Below are 26,119 nucleotides of genomic sequence, written 5' to 3'. Positions count from 1 at the left end.
CGGCCCGAGCCGGCCCGCCCCTTGCGCGCGGGTGCAACTTGCCTCCTTCTCCTGCGCGCTGAGGACTCCCTCCAAGTGCGTTTTGGCGCTCGGCTGTAGCCCTGGTTCAGTTTTTCCAACTTCATCCTCACCCCCCGCCCCCGGGAAGAAGTGGCCGCCCTGGGTTGTCCCGGCACCGCGGAGAGGGAAGGAGGGTCAGGACCCGCGAGTTCGTGCAAACCCGTGGAGCATCTGCCGAGATAAGCGGAGGTGGAAGGTGTAGATGAACGCGGATTCGCTGGTTTAAACTGCTCGGCTACGCCCCAAAGGCGCACCTCATGGTTCACAAGTCTCGCACGCACACACAGGCGTGCTTTAACAGTTGGAAAGTAAGCCTGACCCCCAAATCGAGAAAGGAAGGCTGTGTCCAGTACTCAGGGCAGTCCGCCAACTTGGCTAGAGAGACTTTGGAGAGTCGTTCTACTCTTGGGACAAACCCTTGGCAGAAATGCGCGTCGATTTCGTCCGACGTGGATCTTTCGGGTTAAGTTTTGAGATCGTGCACTTTCACACTTAAACAATTATACATTTAATGCCTTGCAAATTAGGTCAGAGCTGCCAAGCTTCAAATCAGTGTGAGGAAATTAAAAAAAAAAAAATCCAAAGCTCTCGAATTATGCCAGAAACACCGGCAAATGTGGGTAATGGGGGGGGGGGGAGGTTGTCAGGGTTGTAATAATTATTATTCTCTAAATTCGGACATCCATGTAACACAAAGGAAACGTTTATGTAAAATATGACCCAACAGTAATGAGACTCAAAAATCAGTCACTTCGCTTATATATAAAACTGGAAAAAATAAGATAAAAATGCACATTGAAAAATTTTTGTTTCAAATACATGCTCTTTGCAAGAGGTCATAAGTTTCATTTATTAAGCAAATGTGGCTGCATTTTGTGTGCTAGTCTGCTTGTCTTTATGCAAGACACCTAGGATACAACTGTGAATAAGGTGAGCATGGAACCAGCTCTCATGGAGTTTATATTCTGATAGGGCTAACAGATTAGAAACAAACAAATATGTAAATACGTAAATGTCTAAAACGATTAGATGCCAATAAGGAATGAGAAAATGATGGGCAATCACATGAGTAAGAGTGGGAAGCCTTCTCTGTTAACTGACATCTAAAGGATGGAAAGACTTAAGCTATCCTAAGAATAAAGAAAGAGAATTCATACTCCTACTAATAATAATTTTTCTTAGAATTCTTGTGTTTCACTACCCTAAGCCTTGGGGGATGGGAGGGCCCTACCAAGTCTTGTCCACCATTAACACACTATGTCCAACACCTGACTGTCACCATCATGTCTTGATGTTTACACAAAAGCACCTTGGGGCACCTGGCTGTCTCAATGGGTAGATCATGTGACTCAATCTCAGGGGTTGTGAGTTCCAGCCCACATTGGGAGCAGAGGTAACTTAAAACAAAAATCTTTTTTTTTAAATGGTACCTTAACTGTTAAGAGGAATATTTCAGTTGGAAAAATGAAGCATGATCCTACCCAATTGTGTCTGCTTGGAAGATAGCACTGAAATCTTAACAACATGAACCAGTGGGAATAGTTGTCTGAGTTTCTATATTCCAGTTTAAAAAAAAAAAAAGTGCAAAGCAGACTTCTATTCCAAGTAGGTACCAAAAGATAAGTACCTTCTTTGTTTAAATTATAGCTTCCCAACAATAGGAAAAGAAATTAACTGAAGATAAGTAACAGGTCAGCCCAAGGTGTTCTTTCCTTCAGAGTAGAAGATTGGGGCCTAGGGCACTAGGCATGAATAACCTCAGCGTTTTCTGTGATGGCATGCCATAAAAATACCATTATTTTCTGTGTCCATCACATGACATCAATAGGAGGGCATTAAAGATCAAGCCAGAAATCAAATGATCTCTGTAAGAAAAGAAACTTTAAAGGAACCCTATGTTACTCTCAAGTTTCCTTTCTGTCTTGTTTGACCATTAGTTTTGGGGAGAGAGGAATCCCAAAGTATAGACTGAGTGGTAGCAGATTTGGGAGAAAAAGAATGAAGAGTACCCAGTATTTAGTTAAGGAGAAAACGGAATAAAGATGGAGACATGTAAAGAAGGAATTGAGGTCATATAATAACAAGGCAAAAGGTTTTTTAGAATAATCCTAATAGAACATATACAGTGGTTTATTTTTATTTTTTTAAGATTTTACTTATTTATTTGATAGAGACAGCAAGAGAGGAAACACAAGCAGGGGGAGAGGGAGAAGGAGAAGCAAGCTTCCCGCTAAGCAAGGAGTCAGATGCAGGGCTCAATCCCAGGACCCCAGGATTTTGACCTAAGCTGAAGGCAGCTGGTTAATGGGCTAAGCCACCTAGGCCCCCCTATACAGTGGTTTACAATAAGTAAAATAATCCGCATGAACAATTCATTCTTGATTATTCAAACTAATGAATGAATGCAGACACATTTAACAAAAGTAAGAAAATCGTCCATTTTTTATTTTTCAAGTGTTTTAGTTTTTTTATTTGTATTACATGAATTTGTGTTTCTTAAATGTATTTCACCAAACTAATAAAGTGAAGTGCTCCAGGAATATGCTCAATATGTAGTAAAACTATAATCACAGCATTAAAAATTATCTTAATTCACAAAATTATATCATACATGTATAGATAATTGAGATTACGTTAATATAAGCATTTCTCTAATACATACTGTTTTGTAATTAATTGAATACCCATTTTATCAAATTTGCTGATATTTAAAGTCTCTGTGCTGCCATAAACTCTTTGAATACATGGGGAGGCATAGACCAAGCCTGTCTGCTCATAATTGGGCTCAGAGCCCTGCATGGGAGGCTGAGCAGGAAGCCTGCTTCTCCCTCTCCCTCTGCTTCTCCCCCTGCTTGTATTCTCTCTCTCTCTCTCTCTGTCAAATAAATAAATCTTTTTTAAAAAAGTTTTTTCAGCCTAAAACAGAAATCAAATGGGATTTTTCCCTACCTAGGATGTTCTCTGACCTTCTATATGATGTGGTTACTATGTTGTAGTAAAAGAATAACTGCTCTTGAACGACTTCACAGTTTTAGAGAGGATTATAATATCCCTTGAACAATGTGGCTTTGAACTGCATAAGTCCACATATATGCAGACTTTTTGGACACAATACAGTACTCTAAATGTATTTTCTCCAAACATTATATGTTATTATATATGTATTGTATTTTCTCCAACATCATATGTTAACTTAAAAAAAAGAAGAAAATGTATTTTTTTTCTTAAGGATTTTCTTAACATTTTCTTCTCTAGCCTATAGAATACACTATATAATACATATAACATGTTTTAATCAGCTTTTTATGCTATTAGTAAGACACTTCTGGTCAAAAGTAGGCTATTAGTTAAATTTCTGGGAAGTTAAAAGTTATATATTGACTTTCAACTGCATGTGGGGTCAGCATTCCTAATCCCTGCATTGTTCAAGGGTCAACTATACTACTTTCCCTATGAATTGTTAATTTTTTTTAAAAGATTTTATTTATTTGACAGAGAGAGATCACAAGTAGACAGAGAGGCAGGCAGAGAGAGAGGGAGGGAAGCAGGCTCCCTGCCGAGCAGAGAGCCCGATGCGGGCCTCGATCCCAGGACCCTGAAATCATGACCTGAGCCCAAGGCAGCGGCTTAACCCACTGAGCCACCCAGGCGCCCGAATTGTTAATTTTCTTATGAATGGGTGTGATAGGCAGAATAATTTCATCCTCACAGAGATGACCACCTCCCAATCCTCAGAACCTGTAAATATGATAGGTTAAATAACTAAATGGAATTAAGTGTCAAAATTCAAGTGATTAACTAGCTGAACTTAAAGAAATTATCCTGGCTTATCTGAGTCAGCCCACTGTAATTTATAAATATCCTTACCTAGGGAACAGTGAAATTACAGAGTTAAAAAATCAGTAAGATGGTGTCTTGAGAAAAACTTGACTGGCCGTCAAGTTTTATCTTTGAAGATAAAAGGGGGTCATGAGCCAAGGAATGTGGGCAGCCTGTGGAAGATGGATAAAGTAAGCAGATTCTCCCCTAGAGCCTCCAGAAGGAACCCAGCAGGCTAACACTTAAATTATAACCCAGAAGGGGTCCATTTTAGATGTCTGACCTCTAACTCTTGAAGATAATAAATTTGTTGTTTTAAGCCATTATTGGTCATAATTTATTAGAACAGCAATAGAAAACTAATACAATGTTTTTTCCCATCTAACATTTATGGTTGAATCTTGGGCAATATGCATTGAAATACTGGTAAGGTCTTCAGTACCTTACAAAATGTTGTTCTTATATTAAAGTAACCTAGCAATCATATTTATTATATATTTTCTTTAAAAGAAAAATAATAGCATAATATTATGGTGCAGTCTGCAGACATCATGATTTTAGCCTTCTGGCCTCCAGAATTGTGAACTAATAAATTTCTGTTATTTTAAGCCACCACATTAGTGGTAATTATGGCTGCCCTAGGAAACTAAAACAGATGCCATGATACTTCAGTGGGAGAATGAATTGTTTTGGAACAGCTAGATATCCATGTTTTTAAAAGTTATCTTTGACCTTTTCCTCACGTATATACAATAGGTAATTTGAAATAGATTACAGACCTAAATTTTAAAAGCAAAACTATAAAACTTCTGCAAAAAAACACAAATAGTAGAGACTCTTCATGACCCTGAGTGAAGCATATATTTCTTAGCTATGACACAAAAGCAAGAAGCATAAAAGAAAAATCTGATAAATTTTCATTAAAAATAAAAATTCTGCTGTTCAAAGATATCATAAGAAAATGAAAAGAGAAGCCATAATCTGGGAGAAAAGACATGAATTTATGAACATTAAAACAAAGAATTTTTTTTTTAAAAGAAGTTATATTTTCTTTTTTTTTTTTTTTAAGATTTTATTTATTTATTTATTTATTTGACAGAGATCACAAGTAGGCAGAGAGGCAGGCAGAGGGAGAGAGAGGAGGAAGCAGGCTCCCTGCTGAGCAGAGAGCCTGATGCGGGGCTCGATCCCAGGACCACAGGATCATGACCTGAGCTGAAGGCAGCGGCTTTAACCCACTGAGCCACCCAGGCGCCCCAAAACAAAGAATTTTTGTCAAGAATATATAAAGAATGCTTACTATTCAATAAGAAAACACTACTAACAAAATGGACAAAAGACTTAGAGACATTTTTAGAATGATGACATACAAGTGGCCAATAAATACATGATAAGTTGCTCTCCATCAATCATCATGGAAATGTAAAGTAAAGCCACACTGAGAAACCATCAAATACCCACTAAAAAAAAGCCAGAATTAAAAAGGATGACATCTTCACATTTTGGAAAGTTAAGTGCAACAACTAGGAACATTCATATACTGCTAGCAGGAGTACAAATGATACAACCACTCTGAAAAGCAGCTAGTGATTATTATAAAGTTAAACATGCACTTATCATATCAACCAGCAATTGCACACTTGTGCACACTTGGGTATTTATTACTTACCCAAAAGAAATGAAAATGTATTATCCACACAAAGACTCATATACTAGTATTCATAGCACCTTTGATAAAAATAGGGTTAAGTTAGGGATGTCCGGGTAACTCAGTCAGTTGAGCATCCAACTCTCGATTTCAGCTCAGGGCATGATTTCAGGGTTATGGGATCCCGCCCCGAATGAGGCTCTGCGCTCAGCACAGAGTCTGCTTGAGATTCTCTCTCTCTCTCTCTTTCCCCCTGCCTCCCCACTTGCTCATGCTCCCTCGCTCTCTCTCTCTCTACTCTAAGTAAATAAATAAAAATCTTTAAAAAATAGCGTTAAGTTAGAAACAACCCAAATAGTCCACAGAAGTGAATGGATAAATTATGATACATTTATACAACAGAATACTACTCAAGAATAAAAAGGACTGAACTATTAATATATGAAACAAAATGGATGAATCTCAAAAACATTAGGTTGCATAGAAAAAGTCACACAAGAAAGTACTGTTGGTTCCATATATTTAAAAATCTAAATAAGGAAAAATCAATGTATAGTGAAAAATTAGGTCAACAGTTGACTAGGGATGAGGATGAAGGATATGATTACTACAAAGAAGCACAAAGTAATGTTCTGTAATGATGAAAATATTCCATATTTTTATTGTGGTCATAACTACATAGGTGTATACATTGGTAAAAATTCATCCTACTATACAAAATTTAAATATTAATTAAAGTACTTCCTAAGGAAAAAAAATGGTAGCATTCTTATTGATATTGCAGTGAATATCTAGATCAATTTGAGTTTGCCAAATCAGGAATATGATACATACCTCCCCTTACTTAGATCTTCTTTAGGTTCTTCCAATAATATTTTAGGTTTTTCTGTATAGAAGTCTATATGTATTTCCTATACTACATACATGATATCTTTTTTATTTCATTTCTAATTATCTGTTTTTGGTTTACAGAAGTACAGCTGATTTTATATCAAATGTCTGTCGACCTCCTTAAATTCACTTACTAATACCAGCAATTTATCATTTATTTTGGACTCTTTATTATATACACAATTAGGTCATCTAAAAATAATGTGATCTTCATTTCTTCCTTTCCAGTAAGGTTTCTTCTTTCTTCCCATATGCTACTTAAAAAGAACTCCAATACAAAGTTAAATAGAAATGAAGAAAGCAGGTACTCTCAGGTATGTGCTGATCTCAAAATGAAAAAAAGTTCCAATATTTAACCATCGAGTATGATGTTTTCTGGAGGTTTCTTGTAGAGCCCCTTAGCAGATTAAGGAAATTCCTTTCAATCCCTAGATTATGGGTCAATAAGATTGCACGAGACAGTGGATTTTATTAAATGCTTTTCTGCATTTACTGAAATAGGTTTTTTTCCCCTCTATTTCATGAGTCAACAAACTTTTTCTATAAAGGACCAGACAGTATTTCAGGTTTTGCAGGCCATCTGGGTTCCCTCACAATTACACAACTCTGTAATTTTAATGAGAAGGCAATAATATAAAAAGATAGGCATAGCTGTTTTCTAGTAAAACTAAAAAAAGCAGGCCATTATTTGGTTCCTGAGCAATAGTTTGATAACTCCTGCTTTATTCTGTTAATGTGGTAAATTACACTGATTGCTTCCTAGAATAACTCAACCCTGTTGTGATATACATATAATGTGTATTTTTTATATACTGCTATAGTTTCTATTTATTAGCATTTTACTCAGGATCTTTGTATACATGCTCATGAGTGAAAACAGCCTACAATTTCACTTTCTTATAATATCCTCAGGTTTTGCTCTTAAGATTATGCTGCTTCATGGGGTATCTGGCTGGCTATCAGTGGGGCATGAGACTCTTGATCTCCAGGTCATGAGTTTGAGCCCCACATTGGGCATTAAAAAAAAAAAGTTACCCTCTTTCATAATACAAGTATGGAAGCAGTCTCTTTTCTATTTCTGTGACAACTTTGTGTAAGATTGGTGTTATTTCCTTCTTAAATGTTCCATAGGATTCACCAGCGATACCCCTGGGCCAAGGGTCTTCCTTGTGACAATGTTTTGTTTATGGATTTAATTTACTAACAGATTTGGGACCATTGAGATATTTCTTTTTTCTTTCATTAGTTTTACAATGTTTTATAATAATCTGCCCTTTTATTCTAAATTTTCCAACTTACTGGCATGAAGTTACTCATAACTTTTTAATGTTATTACAATCTTTAATAAGGTCCTCTTTCTTTTTTCTTGATTACTTCTGCCAACCATTTGTCAACTTTTAGCCTTATCAATGGTCTTTCAGCTTTCTTTACATTCCCTACTATATATTTTATATTTTATTGATTTCTATTCTTATCTTTATATTTCCTTCCTTCTACTTGCCCTGGGTTTAATAAGCTGTTTTTTAAAGTAACATCTTAACTTTGATGCCTAGGTAATGATTCTTAGTCTTTCTCCTCTTATAATGTATATATTAATGCTATAATTTCCCCCCTAGGCACTGCTTTTGCAGCATCACGTTATATTTATATTTTAATATATTTAAATTTATGTATTTATATTTTATACATTTTATTTATATTTATTTATAACATTTATTTAAAATGCATGTATTTTCATATTTTATATTTCATATTAATAATCATATTAATATGATTCTATTGAAAACATTTTATAATTTCCATTGTAGATTCTTCTTTGACCCATGTTATTTAGAAATATATTTCTAAATTTTCAAATACATGGGTGTTTTCTAATAATGTTGCTGTTACTGATTTCTGGCTTAATTCTCAGGGGCCTTTGAAATTTGTAAAACTGGCTTGACAAATATATGGTTGGCATTAGGTACAAATTTAGGTACAAATTTAGTTTTTTGTTTTTTGGTTTTTTCTTAAAGATTTTATTTATTTATTTGACAGAGAAAGAGAGATCACAAGTAGGCAGAGAGGCAGGCAGAGAGATAGGGGGGGAGAAGCAGGCTCCCCGCTGAGCAGAGAGCCCAATGTGGGGCTCGATCCCAGGACCCTGGGATCATGACCTGAGCCAAAGGCAGAGGCTTTAACCCACGGAGTCACCCAGGCGCTCCATAAGTGTTATTTTTATAAGTGTTCAGTGTTTGCTCAAAATGTATGTGCAGTCTATAGTTGCTAGACATAGTATTGATATGTGTGTGTATATATATATTAGACAAAGATTATGTTTCTTGAATATTTTCTATTATTTTCAATTTTTTTTATCTGCTTTATTTTATCAATTACCAAGAATATTGTGTTACAATCTCTGACTATAATTGTGGGTTTCTCTATTTCTTCTTCTTTCTACTATAAGTTTTTATTTTATCCTAAATATATGGTTGGCATTAGGTACAAATTTAGAATTAAGTATTCCTAGTATTCCTAGTAAATTTTATCATTACAAAATATCCCTCAATATCTCTCCCTATGTATCTTGACTTGAACTATACTTTGTTACACTATATAATAGCTCTTTTTGTTTAGTGTTTACATGATATCTTTTTCATTCTTTTACTTTCAGTTTAATGTTTGTCTCATGTAAGCAGCATATAGGTGCATTTCCTTTTATTCAGCCATATTTGTCTTATAATTGAAATATTTATTTCATTATAGAGAATGTTAAGTATTAATATAGTTATCTTGAAACCTTCTAAAATACAATTTGCTTCCTGTTTTCCATCCTGTTACATATTCCTTTTTCTTCCTTTTGGGTGTTCTTTTTGTTATTTATTATCATTTCATTATAATAAAGTATTATAAAGCACGTTGTTATATCGTTTTATATGGTTCTCTTAGTGCTTACCTCGGAGATTATATATGCATTTTGGATCAATTAGTCTAATATAAATTAGAAATTTTTTATTGAAATTTTACTATTTTCTGAAACAATAAAGGGAAGTTAGAACACTTTAAGTTCATTTGTTTTTCTATCCAAATTATATGTTATTTTCTTAATATTTTAATATTATATATATTTATAATCTCATAGGGATTGTTTTGTTCAGTTAATATTTATTTGAGTTTATGCATATGTTTACCCTTGATGGTCTTTTTTTCCCTCCATCTCCAAATTTCCACCTGTGATAATTTGCTTCTATCTGAAGAACAATTTTTAATATTTCCTTCCATGAGTGTTTGCTGGTAACTAATCTTTTATGGTTTTGTGTGAAAAACACTTTAATTTTGCCTTCAAATTTAAAAGCTATTTTCACTAGAAACAGATTATCATACCAGATTTGCATATATTTTAGCATGTTGAAGGTAGAATTCCATATTACTACTAAAGTCAGATGACAGCCTTATTATCTTTCTTTTGATAATATACCTATCTTTTCTCTTTAGAGAGTTTTAAGACTTTTCTCAATGTCTTTGGTTTACATTGGATTTACTGTAATTTTACTAAGTGGGAATTTCTTTTATTTAATCCTTTTTGCTATTAATAGTTTTTCTTAAATCTGCTCTTTGATTCTTTTGCCAGTTTGAAAATTTCTAAACAAAGTGTCTTTATTTGTTGTTTCTGCCCTATTTTTTTTTTAACCTCTTATTATCTGGTACTCTAACTATACCTACATTTGGTTTTTCAACACACCTACTACGTTTTAGATTCTTTTTCAGTGTTTTCTATCCTCTTATCTCTCTCTGCTTTGATGTGGAAATTATATATATATATTTTTTAATTATCCTCTAATACCCCACTCCTCTCTTTAACTATGACTGATTTTAAGTCCAATTATTGACTTAAGTCCAATTTTAAGTCAACTAAATCTGATTTTAATTCCAATTACTGATATTAAGTCCAATTTTAAGTCCTCAATCTCAGTTAATATAGTATTCATTTCTATAGTTTCCACACATGCTTCATTAACAGCTGTAGTCTCTGCTAAAAATCTTGATCTTGTTTTTAATCACCTGCATATAAGCATCATTTGTTTTAAAAATCTATATTTGATAACTTCTTATCTGGATCTTATTAACAGACATCTTATCTGGATGTCTGTTTCTTTTTTTTTTTTTTTTAAAGATTTTTATTTATTTATTTGACAGAGAGAAATCACAAGTAGATTGAGAGGCAGGTAGAGAGAGAGGAAGGGAAGCAGGCTCCCTGCTGAGCAGAGAGCCCGATATGGGACTCGATCCCAGGACCCTGAGATCATGACCTGAGCCGAAGGCAGCGGCTTAACCCACTGAGCCACCCAGGCGCCCCTGGATGTCTGTTTCTATTGCCCATTGTTACTCTTCTTCTTTGGTCACACCATTTTTTTGTGTGTGCAGGGTTACTTTTAATAGAGCACAGGATAGTGCATATGAGAAACTGCAACACTTTGAGATTCTGCATGATGTTATCTTCCTCTACAGAGAATTTACTTTTGCTTCTGGCAGGCAACTAATCCTCTAGGAGTACAAGCAATGCTTTATTCTAGTGCTTCCCAACTTCTAGCCTTAGAAATAGCCTCTTAAAAATTATTAAAGAAAAAAAAATTATTGAGGACCCTGAAGAGCTTTCATTTTTGTGGGCTATACCTATCAATATTTACCATATTAGAAATTAAAAGTTTATTATTAATTCATTAAAAGTTAAACCCATTTATATTTACACATTTCATATGTTTCTATTAAAACACCTATATTTTCTGGGATGCCTGGGTGGCTCAGTCAGTTAAGCACTGGACTTTTGGTTTAGGCTCAGGTCGTGATCTCAGGGTTGTGGCATCGAGCCCTGCATCAGGCTCTGTGCACAGTGGAGAGTTTGCTTAAGATTCCCTCTAACTTTCCCTGTGTCCTTCACCTACCCCTTGCTCTCTCTCTCTCTCAAATAAATAAATCTTTTCAGTAAATAAATAAATAAATGAAGAATCTGTATTTTCCAAAATTTAAAACATTAGTGAGAAGAATGAAATTATAAATCTTTTTAATATCCAGCTTAATAGAATACAGCTGGATTCTTAGCTCTGCTTCTACATTCCAACTGTTGCAATATGTTATTTAGGTTGAAATATAGGAGGAAAACAACCTCACAAAGGTTTATATTGGAAAAAAAGTATTTTTATAGCCTTTTTAGATCGCTTAGATAAATTACAGTGATTTCAATCACTGGATCTTTGTTACTAGACTAACATTCAAAAGGTGGTAGTTTCTTAGTTAAAATTTGTCATCTAAAATCACATCAACTGGGTGGCTCAGTGGGTTAAGCCGTTGCCTTCGGCTCAGGTCATGATCTCAGGGTCCTGGGATCGAGTCCCACATCAGGCTCCCTGCTGAGCAGAGAGCCTGCTTCCTCCTCTCTCTCTCTCTGCTTGCCTCTCTGCCTACTTGTGATCTCTCTCTGTCAAATAAATAAATAAATAAATAAATAAATAAATCACATCAATGAACTTTTAGTACTCTTCTACATTAAAATCTGCTAGTCTGTGTAGGAATTTAAATGTATTTCTTATTTATGCATGATTGTGCATGATTTATGTTTTGGTCACTAGAAAACCCTGGCTCACTAAGTTATGCATATTTTCCAAATGTGGTACTATATTAAAAAATCACATTTTAATATGGGCAACAATCTCATCAGTAAAGTCAATTATTACAGAAACATTTGTCAAGTTCACGGTGATGGATACAAGTTTTTCAAAATTCTAATTTTTGCTTTAAAAGCTTGAATTTTGGGTACCTGTGGCTCAGTGGGTTAAGCATCTGCCTTAGGCTCAGGTCATGATCTCAGGGTCCTAGGATCGAGCCCTGCATTGGGCTCTCTGCTTGATGGGGAGCCTGTTTCCCCCTCTTTCTCTGCCTGCCTCTCTGCCTACTTGTAATCTATCTCTACCTCTCTCTCTCTCTCTGTCAAATAAATGAATGGAATATTTTTTAAAAAATTAAAAAATAAAAGCTTGAATTTTATTTAAAGATTTATTTATTTATTTGAAACTGGGAGAGAGAGAACACAAGTGAGGAGAGGCAGAGGGAGAGGGAGAAGCAGGAGCCCAACTCGGGGTCCAATCCTAGGATCCTATGACTTGAGGCAAGCACTTAACTGACTGAGCCACCCAGGCCCCACAAAAGCTTGAATTTTATCTTTGGAAATATATACTGTCTCTTGTTTTTCTTGAAGTGACAGGCTAGTTTTGTTCATTTTCAGAAATGTCTGTCCAAATATCTAACCCTAAATGACCACAATATGTCAGTCACTCTTTTAGATATAAATGATATTCCATGAGAATGGGGACTGGGGTGCATGGGTGGCTCAGTGAGTTAAAGCCTCTGCCTTTGGCTCAGGTCATGATCTCAGGGTCCTGGGATCAAGCCCCACATCGGTCTCTCTGCTCAACAGGGTGCCTGCTTCCCCCCCCCACCCCCCCACCCCTGCCTGCCTCTCTGTCTACTTGTGATCTCTCTCTGTCAAATAAATAAATAAAATCTTAAAAAAAAAAAAGGAATGGGGGCTGGTTCAGCTAGCAACTCAAAGATTTACAAAAGTGCTTTTTCTCAAGCTAACCACTTTACTTTGAAGGCAGCAGAAGTGCCTTATGTATACTTTCCATTCTAGATTTAAAAACATAAGTATTCATGAGTCAAGATTTGATAAATTAATAATTTACTGCTTGCTCAATGACATTCTTCAATGAAGTTGGCATTTTTTAAATGAGTGTTTAGTGGTAAAGAATACAGTGTATATTAGTACAGATTGGTGCTACTGCCTTGATTCATACTAAAGCTCCAGCAATTTTACCCATTTCTTTTGCACTACAAATGTAAATATTTATACAATGAAAGAACAAATACCATTTTAATATTATCACTATAGTTTTGATGTTGTGAATCCCTTGAAAGGTTTTGGATAATTCCAAAGATCTGTGGACCACAGTTTGAGAAACACTACTGATGTGCAGCTGCCAATTGAATGGTCAAGAAAGAATTCTTGAGGCATTTTTGATGCAAAGGGTGCTTTTATTATAGCATGGGGACTGGACCCATGGGCAGAAGGAGCTGCACTGGGATTGTGAGGAGTGACTGATTATATACTCTTTAGTTAGTGGGGGTTATGGGTAACCTAAGTCTCTAAGGATTATGTGCATGTTGAAAGCAAGGTCTCCAGGACCTGGGAGAACTAGCTATTGTTAAGATAAGGTCACTTTCAGTCTCTAATAAAACAACAACATTAAAGCAGCCATGAGTTCCCTGAGGAATGTCATGCTCTGCATGTCATGAGACATTCCAGTCTGCAGTGGGCTGCAAGTTGTAAGGAGATTTAATTTTAGCTACCTTTCTCTTTCCTTTGTTCTTGTCATCAACCACTTTATTCCAGTCTTTAACAGAGATGATGCAAAACTTGGTTAGTCCTTGTAAGAAGAGGTGTGTGTTTGGTTTACTCTTCCTTCTGGGTTATGGTCCTTTGGATCCCAAATCAAAGCCTAGGTCACCTTTACCATGACCCACTATGCCGCTTTGAAATCCAGTTTTTGTCTATCAAAAGTCTGCTTCACGGGGCACCTGGGTGGCTCAGTGGGTTAGGCCTCTGCCCTTGGCTCAGGTCATGATCTTAGGGCCCTGGGATCAAGCCCCACATTGGGCTCTCTGCTCGGCAGGGAGCCTGCTTCCTCCTCTCTCTCTCTCTGCCTGCCTCTCTGCCTACTTGTGATCTGTCAAATAAATAAAATCTTAAAAAAAAAAAAAAAAAAAAAGGTCTGCTTCTGCTTCACTACTCACCTAGGCATTACAATACCTCAAGGGTATTTGCAATCTTTGGCTTACCTCTGAGTGTGTCCTCTCTCTTCCGAATCTTGACACCACAACTCCTCATTCCCTGTTAGCTATTTGGAGTCAGAATATATATTTTTTAAAAAAATTTTTTGTCTAATATTTTTAGTTGTTCTCAATAGGAGATCTGGATCAAACCATCAAGACTGCCATTGCAGGAAGTCTCTGGGCATTAAACTGTGACATTATACTGTTTTAATAAAGTATAAAGATAAACTATGCTTACTGTAAAAATTTTAAAATACAAATATAAAGTTTAATACAGTAACTTCTCTCTCCTTACCATGTCTCCTCCTTCTCTTTCCAATCCTTGGACTCCTGCAAAGAAAACCACTCGTGTCAACTTGATGTATGCCCTCTCACTCTTTTCTCTATAGATTTAAAGAAATATGTTTGCAGATACATTTAAAAAACATTTAAGTGGGCTCATCCTACATTTTTATTCTCCCTAATTTCTCTCCTACAGAATAAACGTTTTAGTTAGCTCAATGATTAATAACAAGAGTCAACATTTTTCAGGTGCTTATCTGTGATAAGTAATGCTTTCATAGGTTATTTGATTTGCTTTTTACAACAACCTTGTGAAGTCAGTATTTTTATCCTCCTTTTATAGGTCAGGAAAGTAGGTTTTAGGGAAATGAAATATACCTACCCAAAGCCACACGGTTAAGTTGGACTTTTTAAAAAATGTATTTGATTAAATTAGTATCATCTTAATTCCTGTCATTAGCAGAAAATAAAAATTTTCTCTTTCACAAGGCAGAAAATGAAAAAAAAAACAAACACCATTTTGAAAATTACTTATTTCCTTGACTTAAAACGACGTAAGATATGTGAGAGAGCGAAATGAAAATTTGCAATTTGGAGCTAAAGTGAAGAGGTTGAAATTTAACTTACCACTGGTGCTCTGACGGCTTGCGAAAACCGAAATATCTTCGAATTTCTCTCCGTGAAGCCCTAGCCTTGAGTGTCATTTTTAAAACCGGAATGATTTGACACCATCCCAAGGGCAACACTGTAGTGGGAGGACTGGGAAGTGTGCACTAAGCACTAATGGTAGCAGAGGAACTCTGCCATCTCACAAGCACAGCCATGCCCAGGCAGGCGGAACAAAGACTTTTCAGTGGCACCGAAGGGGGTGGACGCCAGGGCTGCCAGAGGGCATCTCGCGGTATGAGCACGAGCACTTCCGGGAGGCATCGCGAGGCTCTGGGCAAGCACTTCCGGGTGGCACGTGGCAGCCGGCGAGACTCTTCACGCGTTTCTCCAGAGGTGGCGTCGTTGGCGCCGCAGGAATTGGCGTCGGCCTGTGCCATGGCATCTCGGTATGACCGGGCAATCACTGTCTTCTCCCCAGATGGACACCTTTTCCAAGTGGAATATGCCCAGGAAGCAGTGAAGAAAGGATCCACCGCGGTGAGCGATCAGTTTCTCCACCATTGCTCCCGGCCGTGCCTTCCTCACCCCGCTGCCCCAACCCAAGGCCCTGATGGAGGGGGGTCAGAAAAGGAGAGTCTGCCACTTGTGAGAATCGATTCCTAATTTTTATCGAGAGAGAGGCCCTTTCTGAAATTAGAAATACGCCAATTCTGAAAAATGGGTAGATTTCGTAGGTGTGCAGCTGCTTTCGAAAAACCATAGCTACAGACACAGAACTAGGGTGTGAGTGGAAGCCTTGATTTTAGAAGAGACAGTAATGCTGTGTCTAACAATAAGGGAAGAAAAAACTTCATCCGCTTAGTAACCAACCGCCTTTCTGGATGCACATGATCGGCTTCCTCGGGAATCCACAGATGCTTGGAAAAGTAACAGTTCCTTCACGTGGGTACTGTTGTTTAATGGTAATTACATTAAAAATAGGACATGCCTGCCTCCTGAATTAGGGACAAATCAATGTAAAATTGAATCTGTTGGCGAAGAAATGGTCAAAAACGCTAAGCCGGTTATCACACATTTCCTCCTGTTGAAAGTAATTGTCCTAAGATTTTCAACCACATATTTGGCAGCCTTTTAGAGGCTCTAAGCCCCAAGAATCTGTGTTCTTTTGCCACATTTCTTTTTCTTTGTTGTTTAAATAATGCTGGAATTCTTTGAGAGATTGTACCCTATTTTACATTTAAGTATCCATATTTCTGAAAACTTAAATATTCAATATTCAGTAATACTCCTGACAAGTTTTAATTATATTTAATAATCATGGTGATTTAGGGGCGCCTGAGTGGCTCAGTGGGTTAAGCCTCTGCCTTCAGCTCAGGTCATGATCTCCGGGTCCTGGGATCAACCCCACATCGGGCTCTCTGCTCCTCAGGGAGCCTGCTTCCCCACCCCTCTTGTGATCTCTATCTGTCAAATAAATAAATAAAATCTTTTTTTAAAAATCATGATGATTTATAAAAATTAAAAAGGACAAAATTGCCATAGTGACCAAGGATCTATTACCCCAGATCTTTTAAATCCTAACTTATGAATTCAGAAGGATACAATTTTTTTTTAGGTTTTATTTATTTGTCAGAAAGAGAGAGAGAGCACGAGCACACAAGCAGAGGGAGCAGCAGCCAGAGGGAGAGCAGCCTCTCCACTGAGCAGGGAGCCAGATGCAGGGACCTGATCCCAGGACCCGGAGATCATGACCTGAGCAGAAGACAGATGCTTAACTGACAGAGCCACCCAGGCATCCCTGAAGGATACAAATTTTTTAAATCTCTCGAATTTCATGAGCATGTTTGTTGTGTATTTTGGAAATTGAAACACGAGGTATGAGAATACACCGTGCATTTCTGAGTCTAGCAGTGTCTCTATTTTCCTCACTTTCCATACCAACTTAATTATGGAAGGAAATAATTCACTTTTATTATAAATCTATCAAATGTAAAGTGGTAAAAAAAAATAACACTAGAAAGAATCTTATCATTTTTAAACTATTTTTCTATTTAATTGGGCCCTCTAGTTTTGCTTCTGTTTTATAAGTAATTTTTTTTAGAATTGTAAATTTAAGAAAATCCTGATGTAGCTTAAACCAAAAGGGTACCATTTTGATAAAAACAAAAAGTTATATAATCCCCAGCAAGGCATGAAGCATATGGTTAGAAGATAATGCCCAAGTTTTAGAGCCTAAAATAAAGAAAGTAATGGGAGAAGACTGGGGTATAATAAGAAGCCACACTGGCTCATTTAAAATGTTTTAAGAATGCTATAGAACTGATTGATAGTTCCTTTGTAATGAGCTGTAAAAGGGTATGGATATAAAAATACCTATAGTGGGCATTTTTAAAGATACATTGGAAGGATGAGACAGTTTTTGTCTCAGGTTTCTGAAATTATAATTTGCATCTTTGTATGGAGTTGTTCATTGTGTTTCCTTGAGGGTGCTATGACCTTTTATGTGGGGTAAAGTTTATAATGGCACTTGTTTATTAAAATATGTTACAAAATATTCTGCCTATAAGCAACATTTGCTATGACGAGTTGCAAATAACCAGTTTTGACTAGTGTGTGGATGCAATATTACTTAGTAATACAAGAAGTTATAGGGACCACAATTAGAGGCTTGGGTTCTACTTCCTTCTTGGTGATTATCTTATAGCATGAAGTGAGGCAAGAGGCCTCTTTACTTTTTGCTTTAGTTCTCTTTTCTGTAAATGAAAAATATGTTTTAATAACATTTTGGAGAGGTAATACCTTTCTTCTTAGGAAAAAAAACAATGAATCCTTTACAGTTTTCCCATGAAAAAGGTAAGATTTATTACCATTACTCATTCTGTCCTTTCCCTGACCCCAAACTGTTACTGCCTCCCTCTTTACTGCTTTTTCAAATCTTAGCTTCACGTTCTGGCCATCACTGTCTTCCATAATCCTTATCCACCCTCTTTAATTAAGGGGCAGCTTCATGCTTTTACTCACATATGTTTGTCGGTAGAGGAGAAAACACCTTTATTTATGCCACACTCCCTCTTCTGTATCCTCCAAGAAACTCTACACATTTCTTCTCCTTGATGAAGCTTTCTGGATCTGCTCCAGCCATTGTGACCCTTATTCTTTTTCTGAACTTAAAATCTGTACCACATAGCATTTTAGAGTATCTACTATTTGGTTTCATATTCACTTTAATTTCAAGTATACTTAATGGTCTTCTCACAGCAACTAGATAATAAGATCTTTAAGAATCTAGGTAGCATAGGAATGTCTGGGTGGCTTAGTTAAGTGTCTGCCTTCAGCTGGGGTCTGGGATTGAGTATCCTGTTGGGCTCTTTACTCAGCGGGGAGGCTGCTACTCCCTCTAACTGCAGCTCCCCCTGCTTGTGCTGCCTCTCTCTCTCTCTCTCTCTCTCTCTCAAACACACTTTCTCTCTCTCTGACAAATAAATAAATCCTTAAAAAAAAAAGTCCTAAAAATCAGGTAGCATAATTCCACTTGTATTTTTATCACACGATATACTACAGTGGAGGGGCAAGGTAAGAAGTAAACATTTAAGTAATATTTAAGTAATATTTCTTTTGTACCAAGTATTTTAGTATGTTATGTAATGTTAAGGATAGTATTTAATCCCCAGCTAGAAAGTGATGGAGCCCATCTTCACACTTAATTTTTTCTAGTTCCAAAGCCTCTGCTCTTTGCATTGTATCATGCAATTTAATATTTGTCTAATAATTAGCTATCATATCTTGAATGTGGAAGCCAGGTATATATCACACAAGCAATTAATTTCTTTAAGCTGTAGTTTCTTTAATAGTAAAATAGGTACCAAAATAACACCTGCTTTGTAGGGTTGATGAAAGAATTAAATGAGGTAATAATATGTGTTAAACATCTTTCACAGTGTCTGGTTCACAGCAGATATTTAACAAAAGATAGCTCTTATTATTTACTATCCCTTCATTTTACTTTTCCCTTCACTTTTGTCTGTGATTTTTCCAGTGCATTCATTTATTATTTCAGGATGTTTTTGTTGAACACTGATGTATGCCAAACATACTGCTGGGTTTCAGAATAAATAAGACTCACTCCCTATCCTCAGAGAGCTTAATATCTGAAAGGCACATTAGATGATTAAGTAAATAGTCTCGGCAAGGCCTAAATGAGTATTATGATGGGGAGAGAATGGGGCAGTATATGGAACTCGAGGTGTTAGGAAGATTCTCCTGAGGAAGTAATATTTAAATAGACACCTGAAAGGTTAAAAGTGGGAAAAAGGAAGAGTATATGTTATACAAAGGAAATAGCATGTGAAGACCAATCAGCAAAAGACAACTATATTCTATGAATTGGAAGGCATTCCAGATTACTGAAGCAGTGTAAAACCAGGAAGAGATAAAGCTAGAAAGAGGGGCTGGATCATAGAATGACTTTAAGGAAATAAGAATATCTGTTGTCATTCTCTAGATTTTTACCGATTTATCCTTCTAGTAACAGATTGCATTTGACTAACCACAGAGGTACTTGTGACCCAGGTAGAATAATGCATAGTTTCTCTCCTCCTGGACACAATGATGACCATGTGACTGAAATCTAGCCAGTGTAAGTCCATCCTTAGGACTTTTTAAACTAGGGATAGTGGTAGCTTTTTTCCTCTGGGACAGCTGTTGGGATGTGTGTCCAAGATTGCCAGTGGCCATCTTTTTTTTTTTTTTTCCGTAACAGAGAAAGCTTCTCTTTATTAAGAGAGCAAAAGGCCAATATGCAAAGAGTAGATATTACAGTCCCTAGATCTTTCTGTTCAGGTCCAGCTCTGTGCTGTCTCAGTTTGCTTAGTGAGAAATGCTCCTTTTAAGTAGAGGAATGGCACATTCAGATTTTCTTTTTTTCATATTTTTATTTTTCAAGATTTCTCAGACTCCAGTGTGGTCAGTGGATTAGATAATATCAAGACTGGAAGTCGGGAAACCACGTAGGAGTCTTTGAAGCAATCCAGATGAAACATAATACTTTTTACTATGGTTGGGACAGAAAGGAGAATAAGGCAGATTCCAGAGAAACTTAAATGGTATAGTTGAAACAATTTGCTTATTTAGATGGTATTGGGGCAGGGGGTGGGGAGAGGAGAGTAGGAAGGAATCAAAGATAGTACCTCTGCTTCTGGATTTAGCCTCTTAGTAAATGGCCCTGCCGCTTTTTTAGAGCATATGAAGCTCTAAGTTTGGCTGAAGGATTGAAGTTCAGACTTGTTGAGGTTGAGATGCTGTGGAAACTAAAATGACCTCCAATGATCCCCACTTTCTGGTGCTCATGCCTTTGTGTAGTCCTCTCCCCCTTGCATGTGGGCTGAATCTAGTTACTGGTTTCTAGGAATCCAGATAGGCAAAAGTGATGGGATGTCACTTCAGAGGTTAAGTTACAAAGAGATGGTGACTTATGTCTTGCTCATCCTCTTTGATTCTGACTTGCTTATTCTTATGGAACATAGCGGCCATTTTTAGTTGCACCATGGAGGGTAGCAAGGAACTGAGCAAGGAACTGAGTCCCAGCAATGAGTGAGGAACTGAATCTAACAACCATGCAGGTGAGTTTGGAAATGGATCCTCCCTCATGAGCCTTGAGATGAGTGTAGCCCTGGAGGGCAATTTGATTGCAGGCCTGAGAGAGACCCTAAGCTAGAGGATAAAATGCCCATACTCCTGACCCACAGAGACTGTGAGGCATGACTATACATAAATATACATGTTTGGAACTCAGAAGATTGATATGGACTAGAGATAGTAATTTTGAAGTGCATCATTTGTCTCCCCTTCTTAAAATATATGTTGAAGGTGAAGTGAATAAGTATTCTTGAGTACTCTTCTTCTCTTGAAAAGATGAAATGTAGACCATAGACTAATGGACTGTGTAGAGCATAACCTACAACCTTGAGGGACCATTACCTGTGTGTGGTCTACCTTGACTAAACTCTGGGAGGAGTAGGGGTAGAAACCATGTTGCCATCAGCTGAAGGATGATGACAGTATTGGGGTTTGAAGAGATTCAGAGAGGGATGGTATTGAAGTGAAGTAGTCTTTAAGAATTTGTTTAAGATAAGGGAGACTTTAGCATGTGTTTAAATTGTTGGTGAGAAAAGGCCAGTAGAGAAATTCAAGGTTTGTTTGTTTTGTGTTTATTTTATTTATTTTTAACTTTTTATTATGGAATATTTTGAACACACAAAGATATAAAGGGAATACCGTAATGAACCTCTGTATACCCATTACCCAGCTCCAACAATTACCAACATTTTACCAATCTGTTATATCTTTCCCCAACTTTTCCCTCTTTCTTGAATAATAATTTTAATTGATTTTTTTATTGAGATAATTGTAGATTCACATGCAGTTGTAAGAAATAATACATAGAGATTTGAGGGTACCTGGATGGCTCAGTTGGTAGAGCATGCAGCTTTTGGTCTTAGGATCATGAGTTTGAGCCTCATGTTGGGTGTAGAGATTACTTAAATATATAAACTTAAGGAAAAAAAAAGAATACATAGGACTTCTTGTGTACTTTATCCATTTTCTGCCAATTCTAAAAACACTTTGCCTAGATCCCAAAATTTTTCTCTTGTAATTTTTCCTAAAAGTTTATAGTTTTGCATTTTACATTTAAATTTATTATCTATTTTGAGTTAATTTTTGTTTATAGTGTGAGATATAGATTAAAATTCATTTTCTTCAGTGGAGTATTTTTTTTTAAGATTTTATTTATTTGACAGTGAGATAGAAAGAGCACAAGCAGGTAGAGTGGCAGGCAGAGGGGGAGGGAGAAGCTGGCTCCTCACTGAACAAGGAGCCTGATGCAGGGCTTGATGCAGACCTCGATCCCAGGACCCTAGGATTATGACCTGGGCTGAAGGCAGATGCCCGACTGACTGAGACACCCAGGTGTACCTTAAGTGGAGTATTTCAAAACAAATCCCAGATAACAAGATATTTCATCCTTTCAATAAAGTTGTCTCTTAAGACCATTATCATTCCTGATGAAATTAACAAAAACTCCTTTATATTTTGTAATAGTCTACATTCTGATTTTCCTCATTGCTCACAAAAAGTCGTTCTGTAATTGTGGTGAGTCTGAATCTAAAGTCCGTGTACTGTGCTTAACCCTTAGGTATCTGTTTCATTCTTGAACAGCATCTCTTTTTTCATGGCTTTGACTTCTTGAAGAGACTATGGTTTTTTTTTGGTTTTTTTTTGTTTTTTAAGGTTTATTTATTTGTCAGAGAGCGAGCGAGCAAGAGCGAGCACAGGCAGACACAGTGGAAGGCAGAGTCAGAGGGAGAAGCAGGCTCCCTGCGGAGCAAGGAGCCCGATGTGGGACTCGATCCCAGGACCTGAGCCGAAGGCAGCTGCTTAACCAACTGAGCCACCCAGGTGTCCCGAAGAGACTATGTTAATTGTTCAGTGGAACGTGCCACTTTCTAGATTCCTCTGATTGTTTCCTTGCCCTCAGAGATACTACTATTTGGAGAGACAAGTATAATAATAATATTTTTTTAAAATTTAAAACAAATTTTTTAATAAAATAAATAAACAATTGTAAATGTGCTGACTGAAAGAACAGAATTGGTTGTTATTTAAAGAATAACATAGAAGGACTCCTTGAGGTGAAATTGGAATTGAGACTTGAAATAGGAAGAGAAGCATTCCAGGCAGAGGGAATATTACATGCGAAAGTTCAGAAGAGGGAAACAGAATTGTGCTTGGAAAAAGTCTTCAAAGAAGGTAATGTGGCTGGAGTTTAGTGAATAACAAGGACATACCATTGGAGAAGTAGGCAGGAGCTAGATCATGCCCAACTTTATAGCCACAACTAAAGAGTTTAAAAAGATTTTCTAATTGCAGAGGAGCGCTGTGGGAGAATATTTAATGTAGAGTAATCTGGCCCTACTGATGTTTTTAAATCCTCACCCTGGCAGCCTTGTAAAGACTGATTAGCAATACAGGATGGGGATGGGAGAATGGAAAGGGGGGAACAAAGGTAGAAAGTGGGAAACCTATTAGGCTATGCAGTCATGTATAGTCCAGGCAAGAAATGATGGTTCCTTGTATTAGAGTGTTGATGGGGAGCTGGATAACTTTTGTAGGTAAAATGGACAAAAACAAGGTAATTGATTGGAAATGGATGGTATGAGAGGAGGGGCTATAAAGGATAACTCAGTTTTTGGCTTGAACAGTGGAATGGATGGTGACTCATTTTCTCAGATGATTTCTTCCTGCCAGTTTTATAGAGATCATCAGTAGGCCTGAGCAGTGGAAATGTAATCAATACAAAAGGACTCACAGTGACTCCCAACCCCCTGGCTGAAACCAGGCAGGCCCATCAAGCAACCCATCTCAAAATATCCATAGGCCATACCTAATCTATGGGCTACTTACAACCAGGCACAGTTACCAAAAAAGGGAAAATCCCATACATCCCCATATCTCCTCACGTTCCTTCTTTCTTTATTTATTTTTTGTTCTTATATTTGAGAGAGAGAGAGAAAGAAATCTTGAGCAGGGGGGAGGGCCAGAGGGAGAGAATCTCCAGTAGACTCTGTGCTGACCATGGAGACTGACACAGGGCTCAGACCCACCTCCCTGAGATCATGGCCTGAGCTGAAATCAAGAATTAGATGCTTAAGGGCACCTGAGTGGCTCAGTGGGTTAAGCCTCTGCCTTCAGCTCAGGTCATGATCTCAGTGTCCTGGGATCAGGCTCTCTGATTGGCAGGGAGCCTGCTTCCTCCTCCTTTCACTCTCTGCCTGCTTCTCTGCCTACTTGTGATCTCTCTCTGTCAAATAAATAAATAAAATCTTTAAAAAAAAAAAAAAAAAAGAATTAGATGCTTAACCGACTGAGCCACCCAGGCATGTTTTTCTGTATTATAAATTGTATTTGTAATCATCTTGTTTAGAATTTTGGTATCAGCTTTCCTTTTTTTGTTTTGTTTTGTTTTTTGACATGAGATTTCCTAAGTGAAAAATCATTAATACTTTTCTTTATTTAGAAAATGTTTTATTTGCCAGATTTTAAAATTGTTATATAACTTTCCAAAACAGTTAGGAACATTTCCATTTTCATCTGTACCATGGAATATTTTTTTTTTCAAGATTTTTTAAAGATATATTTATTTATTTGTCAGAGAGTAAGAGAGGGAGCACACAAGCAGGGGGTGGGAAGCAGGCCGAGGGAAAAACAGGCTCCCCACTGAGACAAGAGCCCTTAGAGGGACTCAATCCCAAGTTGAACTGACTGAGCCACCTAGGCATCCCATGCATGGAATAATGTAAATAACATAGGAGTTACCCATAACAGAAGATCAGGAAAAATTTAATAAACTTTAATAAACAAACAAACATTTTCTAGATACTCTGTGTTGGAAGTTTTAATTCATAATCCCTGTAGGTTATAAAGTTCAACATGAGTCTCTTAGATGAAAGTGGGAATGTTGAGGGAGAGTTGTTGATTTTAGAGAGGATGATTAGGGAAAGGCCTATCAGGTTAATTGACAGACTGCAGTGAAGTGAGGGAACAGTAAGAGCAAAAGCCTTGATAAGTTGTCTTAAATTTTATTTAATTGGAAGATGTAATCTCAGGTCTAGTTCTGTATTTAACCTATTCTGTATTTCCACTTCAATGATACTAATTCAGAGCCCACCTGTTTGCATAATTAGTACTAATATCACACTTGGCTACAAGGCAATCATAAACACAAATACCTGTATCAGAATATTTAGATTACCAGTGTAATACGGAATTTAACTTCTCGTCTATTACTCTTGAACCCCTGAGAATATGGGCATGTTTCCACAGAAGTCCCAGTTTGAGAACTAGTATCCTTATACATTATTCTTTAGACATTTTCCTACTTCATTCCCAAGGGAAGGGATAGGGGGAGGAACAATAGTTATTCGTCTTGTTGTATTCATGTTTGATTAGAGTTTTTGTTGATCGGTAACTGTAGTGAAGGCATTTGGTCTTTCCCTTGGCTGCGTATAGCCCCCGAGCATTGTCCCTCCAGATTGTGAGATACATGGGAGAGCTTTCAGAAATTTATCTACTTAATTTTCCATACTATTTATGCTATCAGTACTCATATTGCCCATTCTCTAAGCAATCCATATGGATTACCAGCATTTTCTTTCATTTTGGTTAAAATTGTTCTGTATCTATCTTCAGGTGTATTGCTTGAGTTTAGGACATTCGTGTGGTTTCAGCATTGGTGGTATATTCTTCCAATTTCCACCTATTTTTCCTCTTTGGTTTGTGTTTGGAGAATGGACTTCTAGTAATCCTGCACCTATGCAGCGGTTTTCTTAGAAGTCTACTTTTCTCAGTTTTACTGAATGGTTAAGGAAAAGTCTTTTCCTCTAAGTCATGTGTTGGGATAACTTCATTTTAATGTTAAAACTGACAATTAATTATGTTTTTTTTAATTGTTTGACAGGTTGGAATCCGAGGTACTGATATAGTTGTGCTTGGAGTAGAAAAAAAATCTGTTGCCAAGCTTCAAGATGAAAGAACTGTAAGGAAAATTTGTGCCCTTGATGACCATGTTTGCATGGCCTTTGCAGGTAATTATAGAACTATAGTAATAATACAGAGTATCATAGTGTAGTAGGGTAACACAGTTGGCCCCTCCTTCAGTCATCCTGCTACACTTATGCAACACATGGAGATATGCTCCATTTATTTATTTATTTATTTATTTATTTTAAGAATCTATTTATTTGACAGAGAGAGATCACAAGTAGGCAGAGAGGCAGGCAGAGAGAGAGCGGGGGAAGCAGTCTCCCCACTGAGTAGAGAGCCCAATGTGGGGCTCGATCCCAGGACCCTGAGATCATGACTTGAGCCGAAGGCAGAGGCCCAACCCAC

At 37.0% G+C, this 26,119-nt stretch overlaps 2 protein-coding genes across 3 annotated transcripts in view; one reads left to right on the top strand and one right to left on the bottom strand.

The window, feature by feature from the left end:
- Nucleotides 1-800, bottom strand: part of SS18 (SS18 subunit of BAF chromatin remodeling complex) — a 95,958-nt gene extending 95,158 nt beyond the window's left edge. The window contains exon 1 of one of the 2 annotated variants that reach the window (XM_082698897.1): nt 43-800. The gene's annotated coding sequence lies outside the window, so the exon portion shown is untranslated. The remainder of the gene's footprint in view (nt 1-42) is intronic. The other variant, XM_082698899.1, reaches the window with a different exon arrangement.
- A 14,550-nt stretch (nt 801-15,350) lies between these two features.
- The window catches only part of PSMA8 (proteasome 20S subunit alpha 8), a 40,783-nt gene continuing 30,014 nt past the window's right edge, over nt 15,351-26,119 (top strand). The window contains exons 1-2 of the mRNA XM_082698902.1: nt 15,351-15,712; nt 25,689-25,815. Of these exons, the coding sequence (XP_082555028.1) occupies nt 15,389-15,712; nt 25,689-25,815 (451 nt within the window). The 5' untranslated portion in view covers nt 15,351-15,388. The remainder of the gene's footprint in view (nt 15,713-25,688; nt 25,816-26,119) is intronic.

Source organism: Mustela nivalis (genome assembly GCF_964662115.1).
Source record: "Mustela nivalis genome assembly, chromosome: 14".
NCBI lineage: Eukaryota > Metazoa > Chordata > Mammalia > Carnivora > Mustelidae > Mustela > Mustela nivalis.
This window is presented reverse-complemented; position numbering and strand designations above follow the sequence as displayed.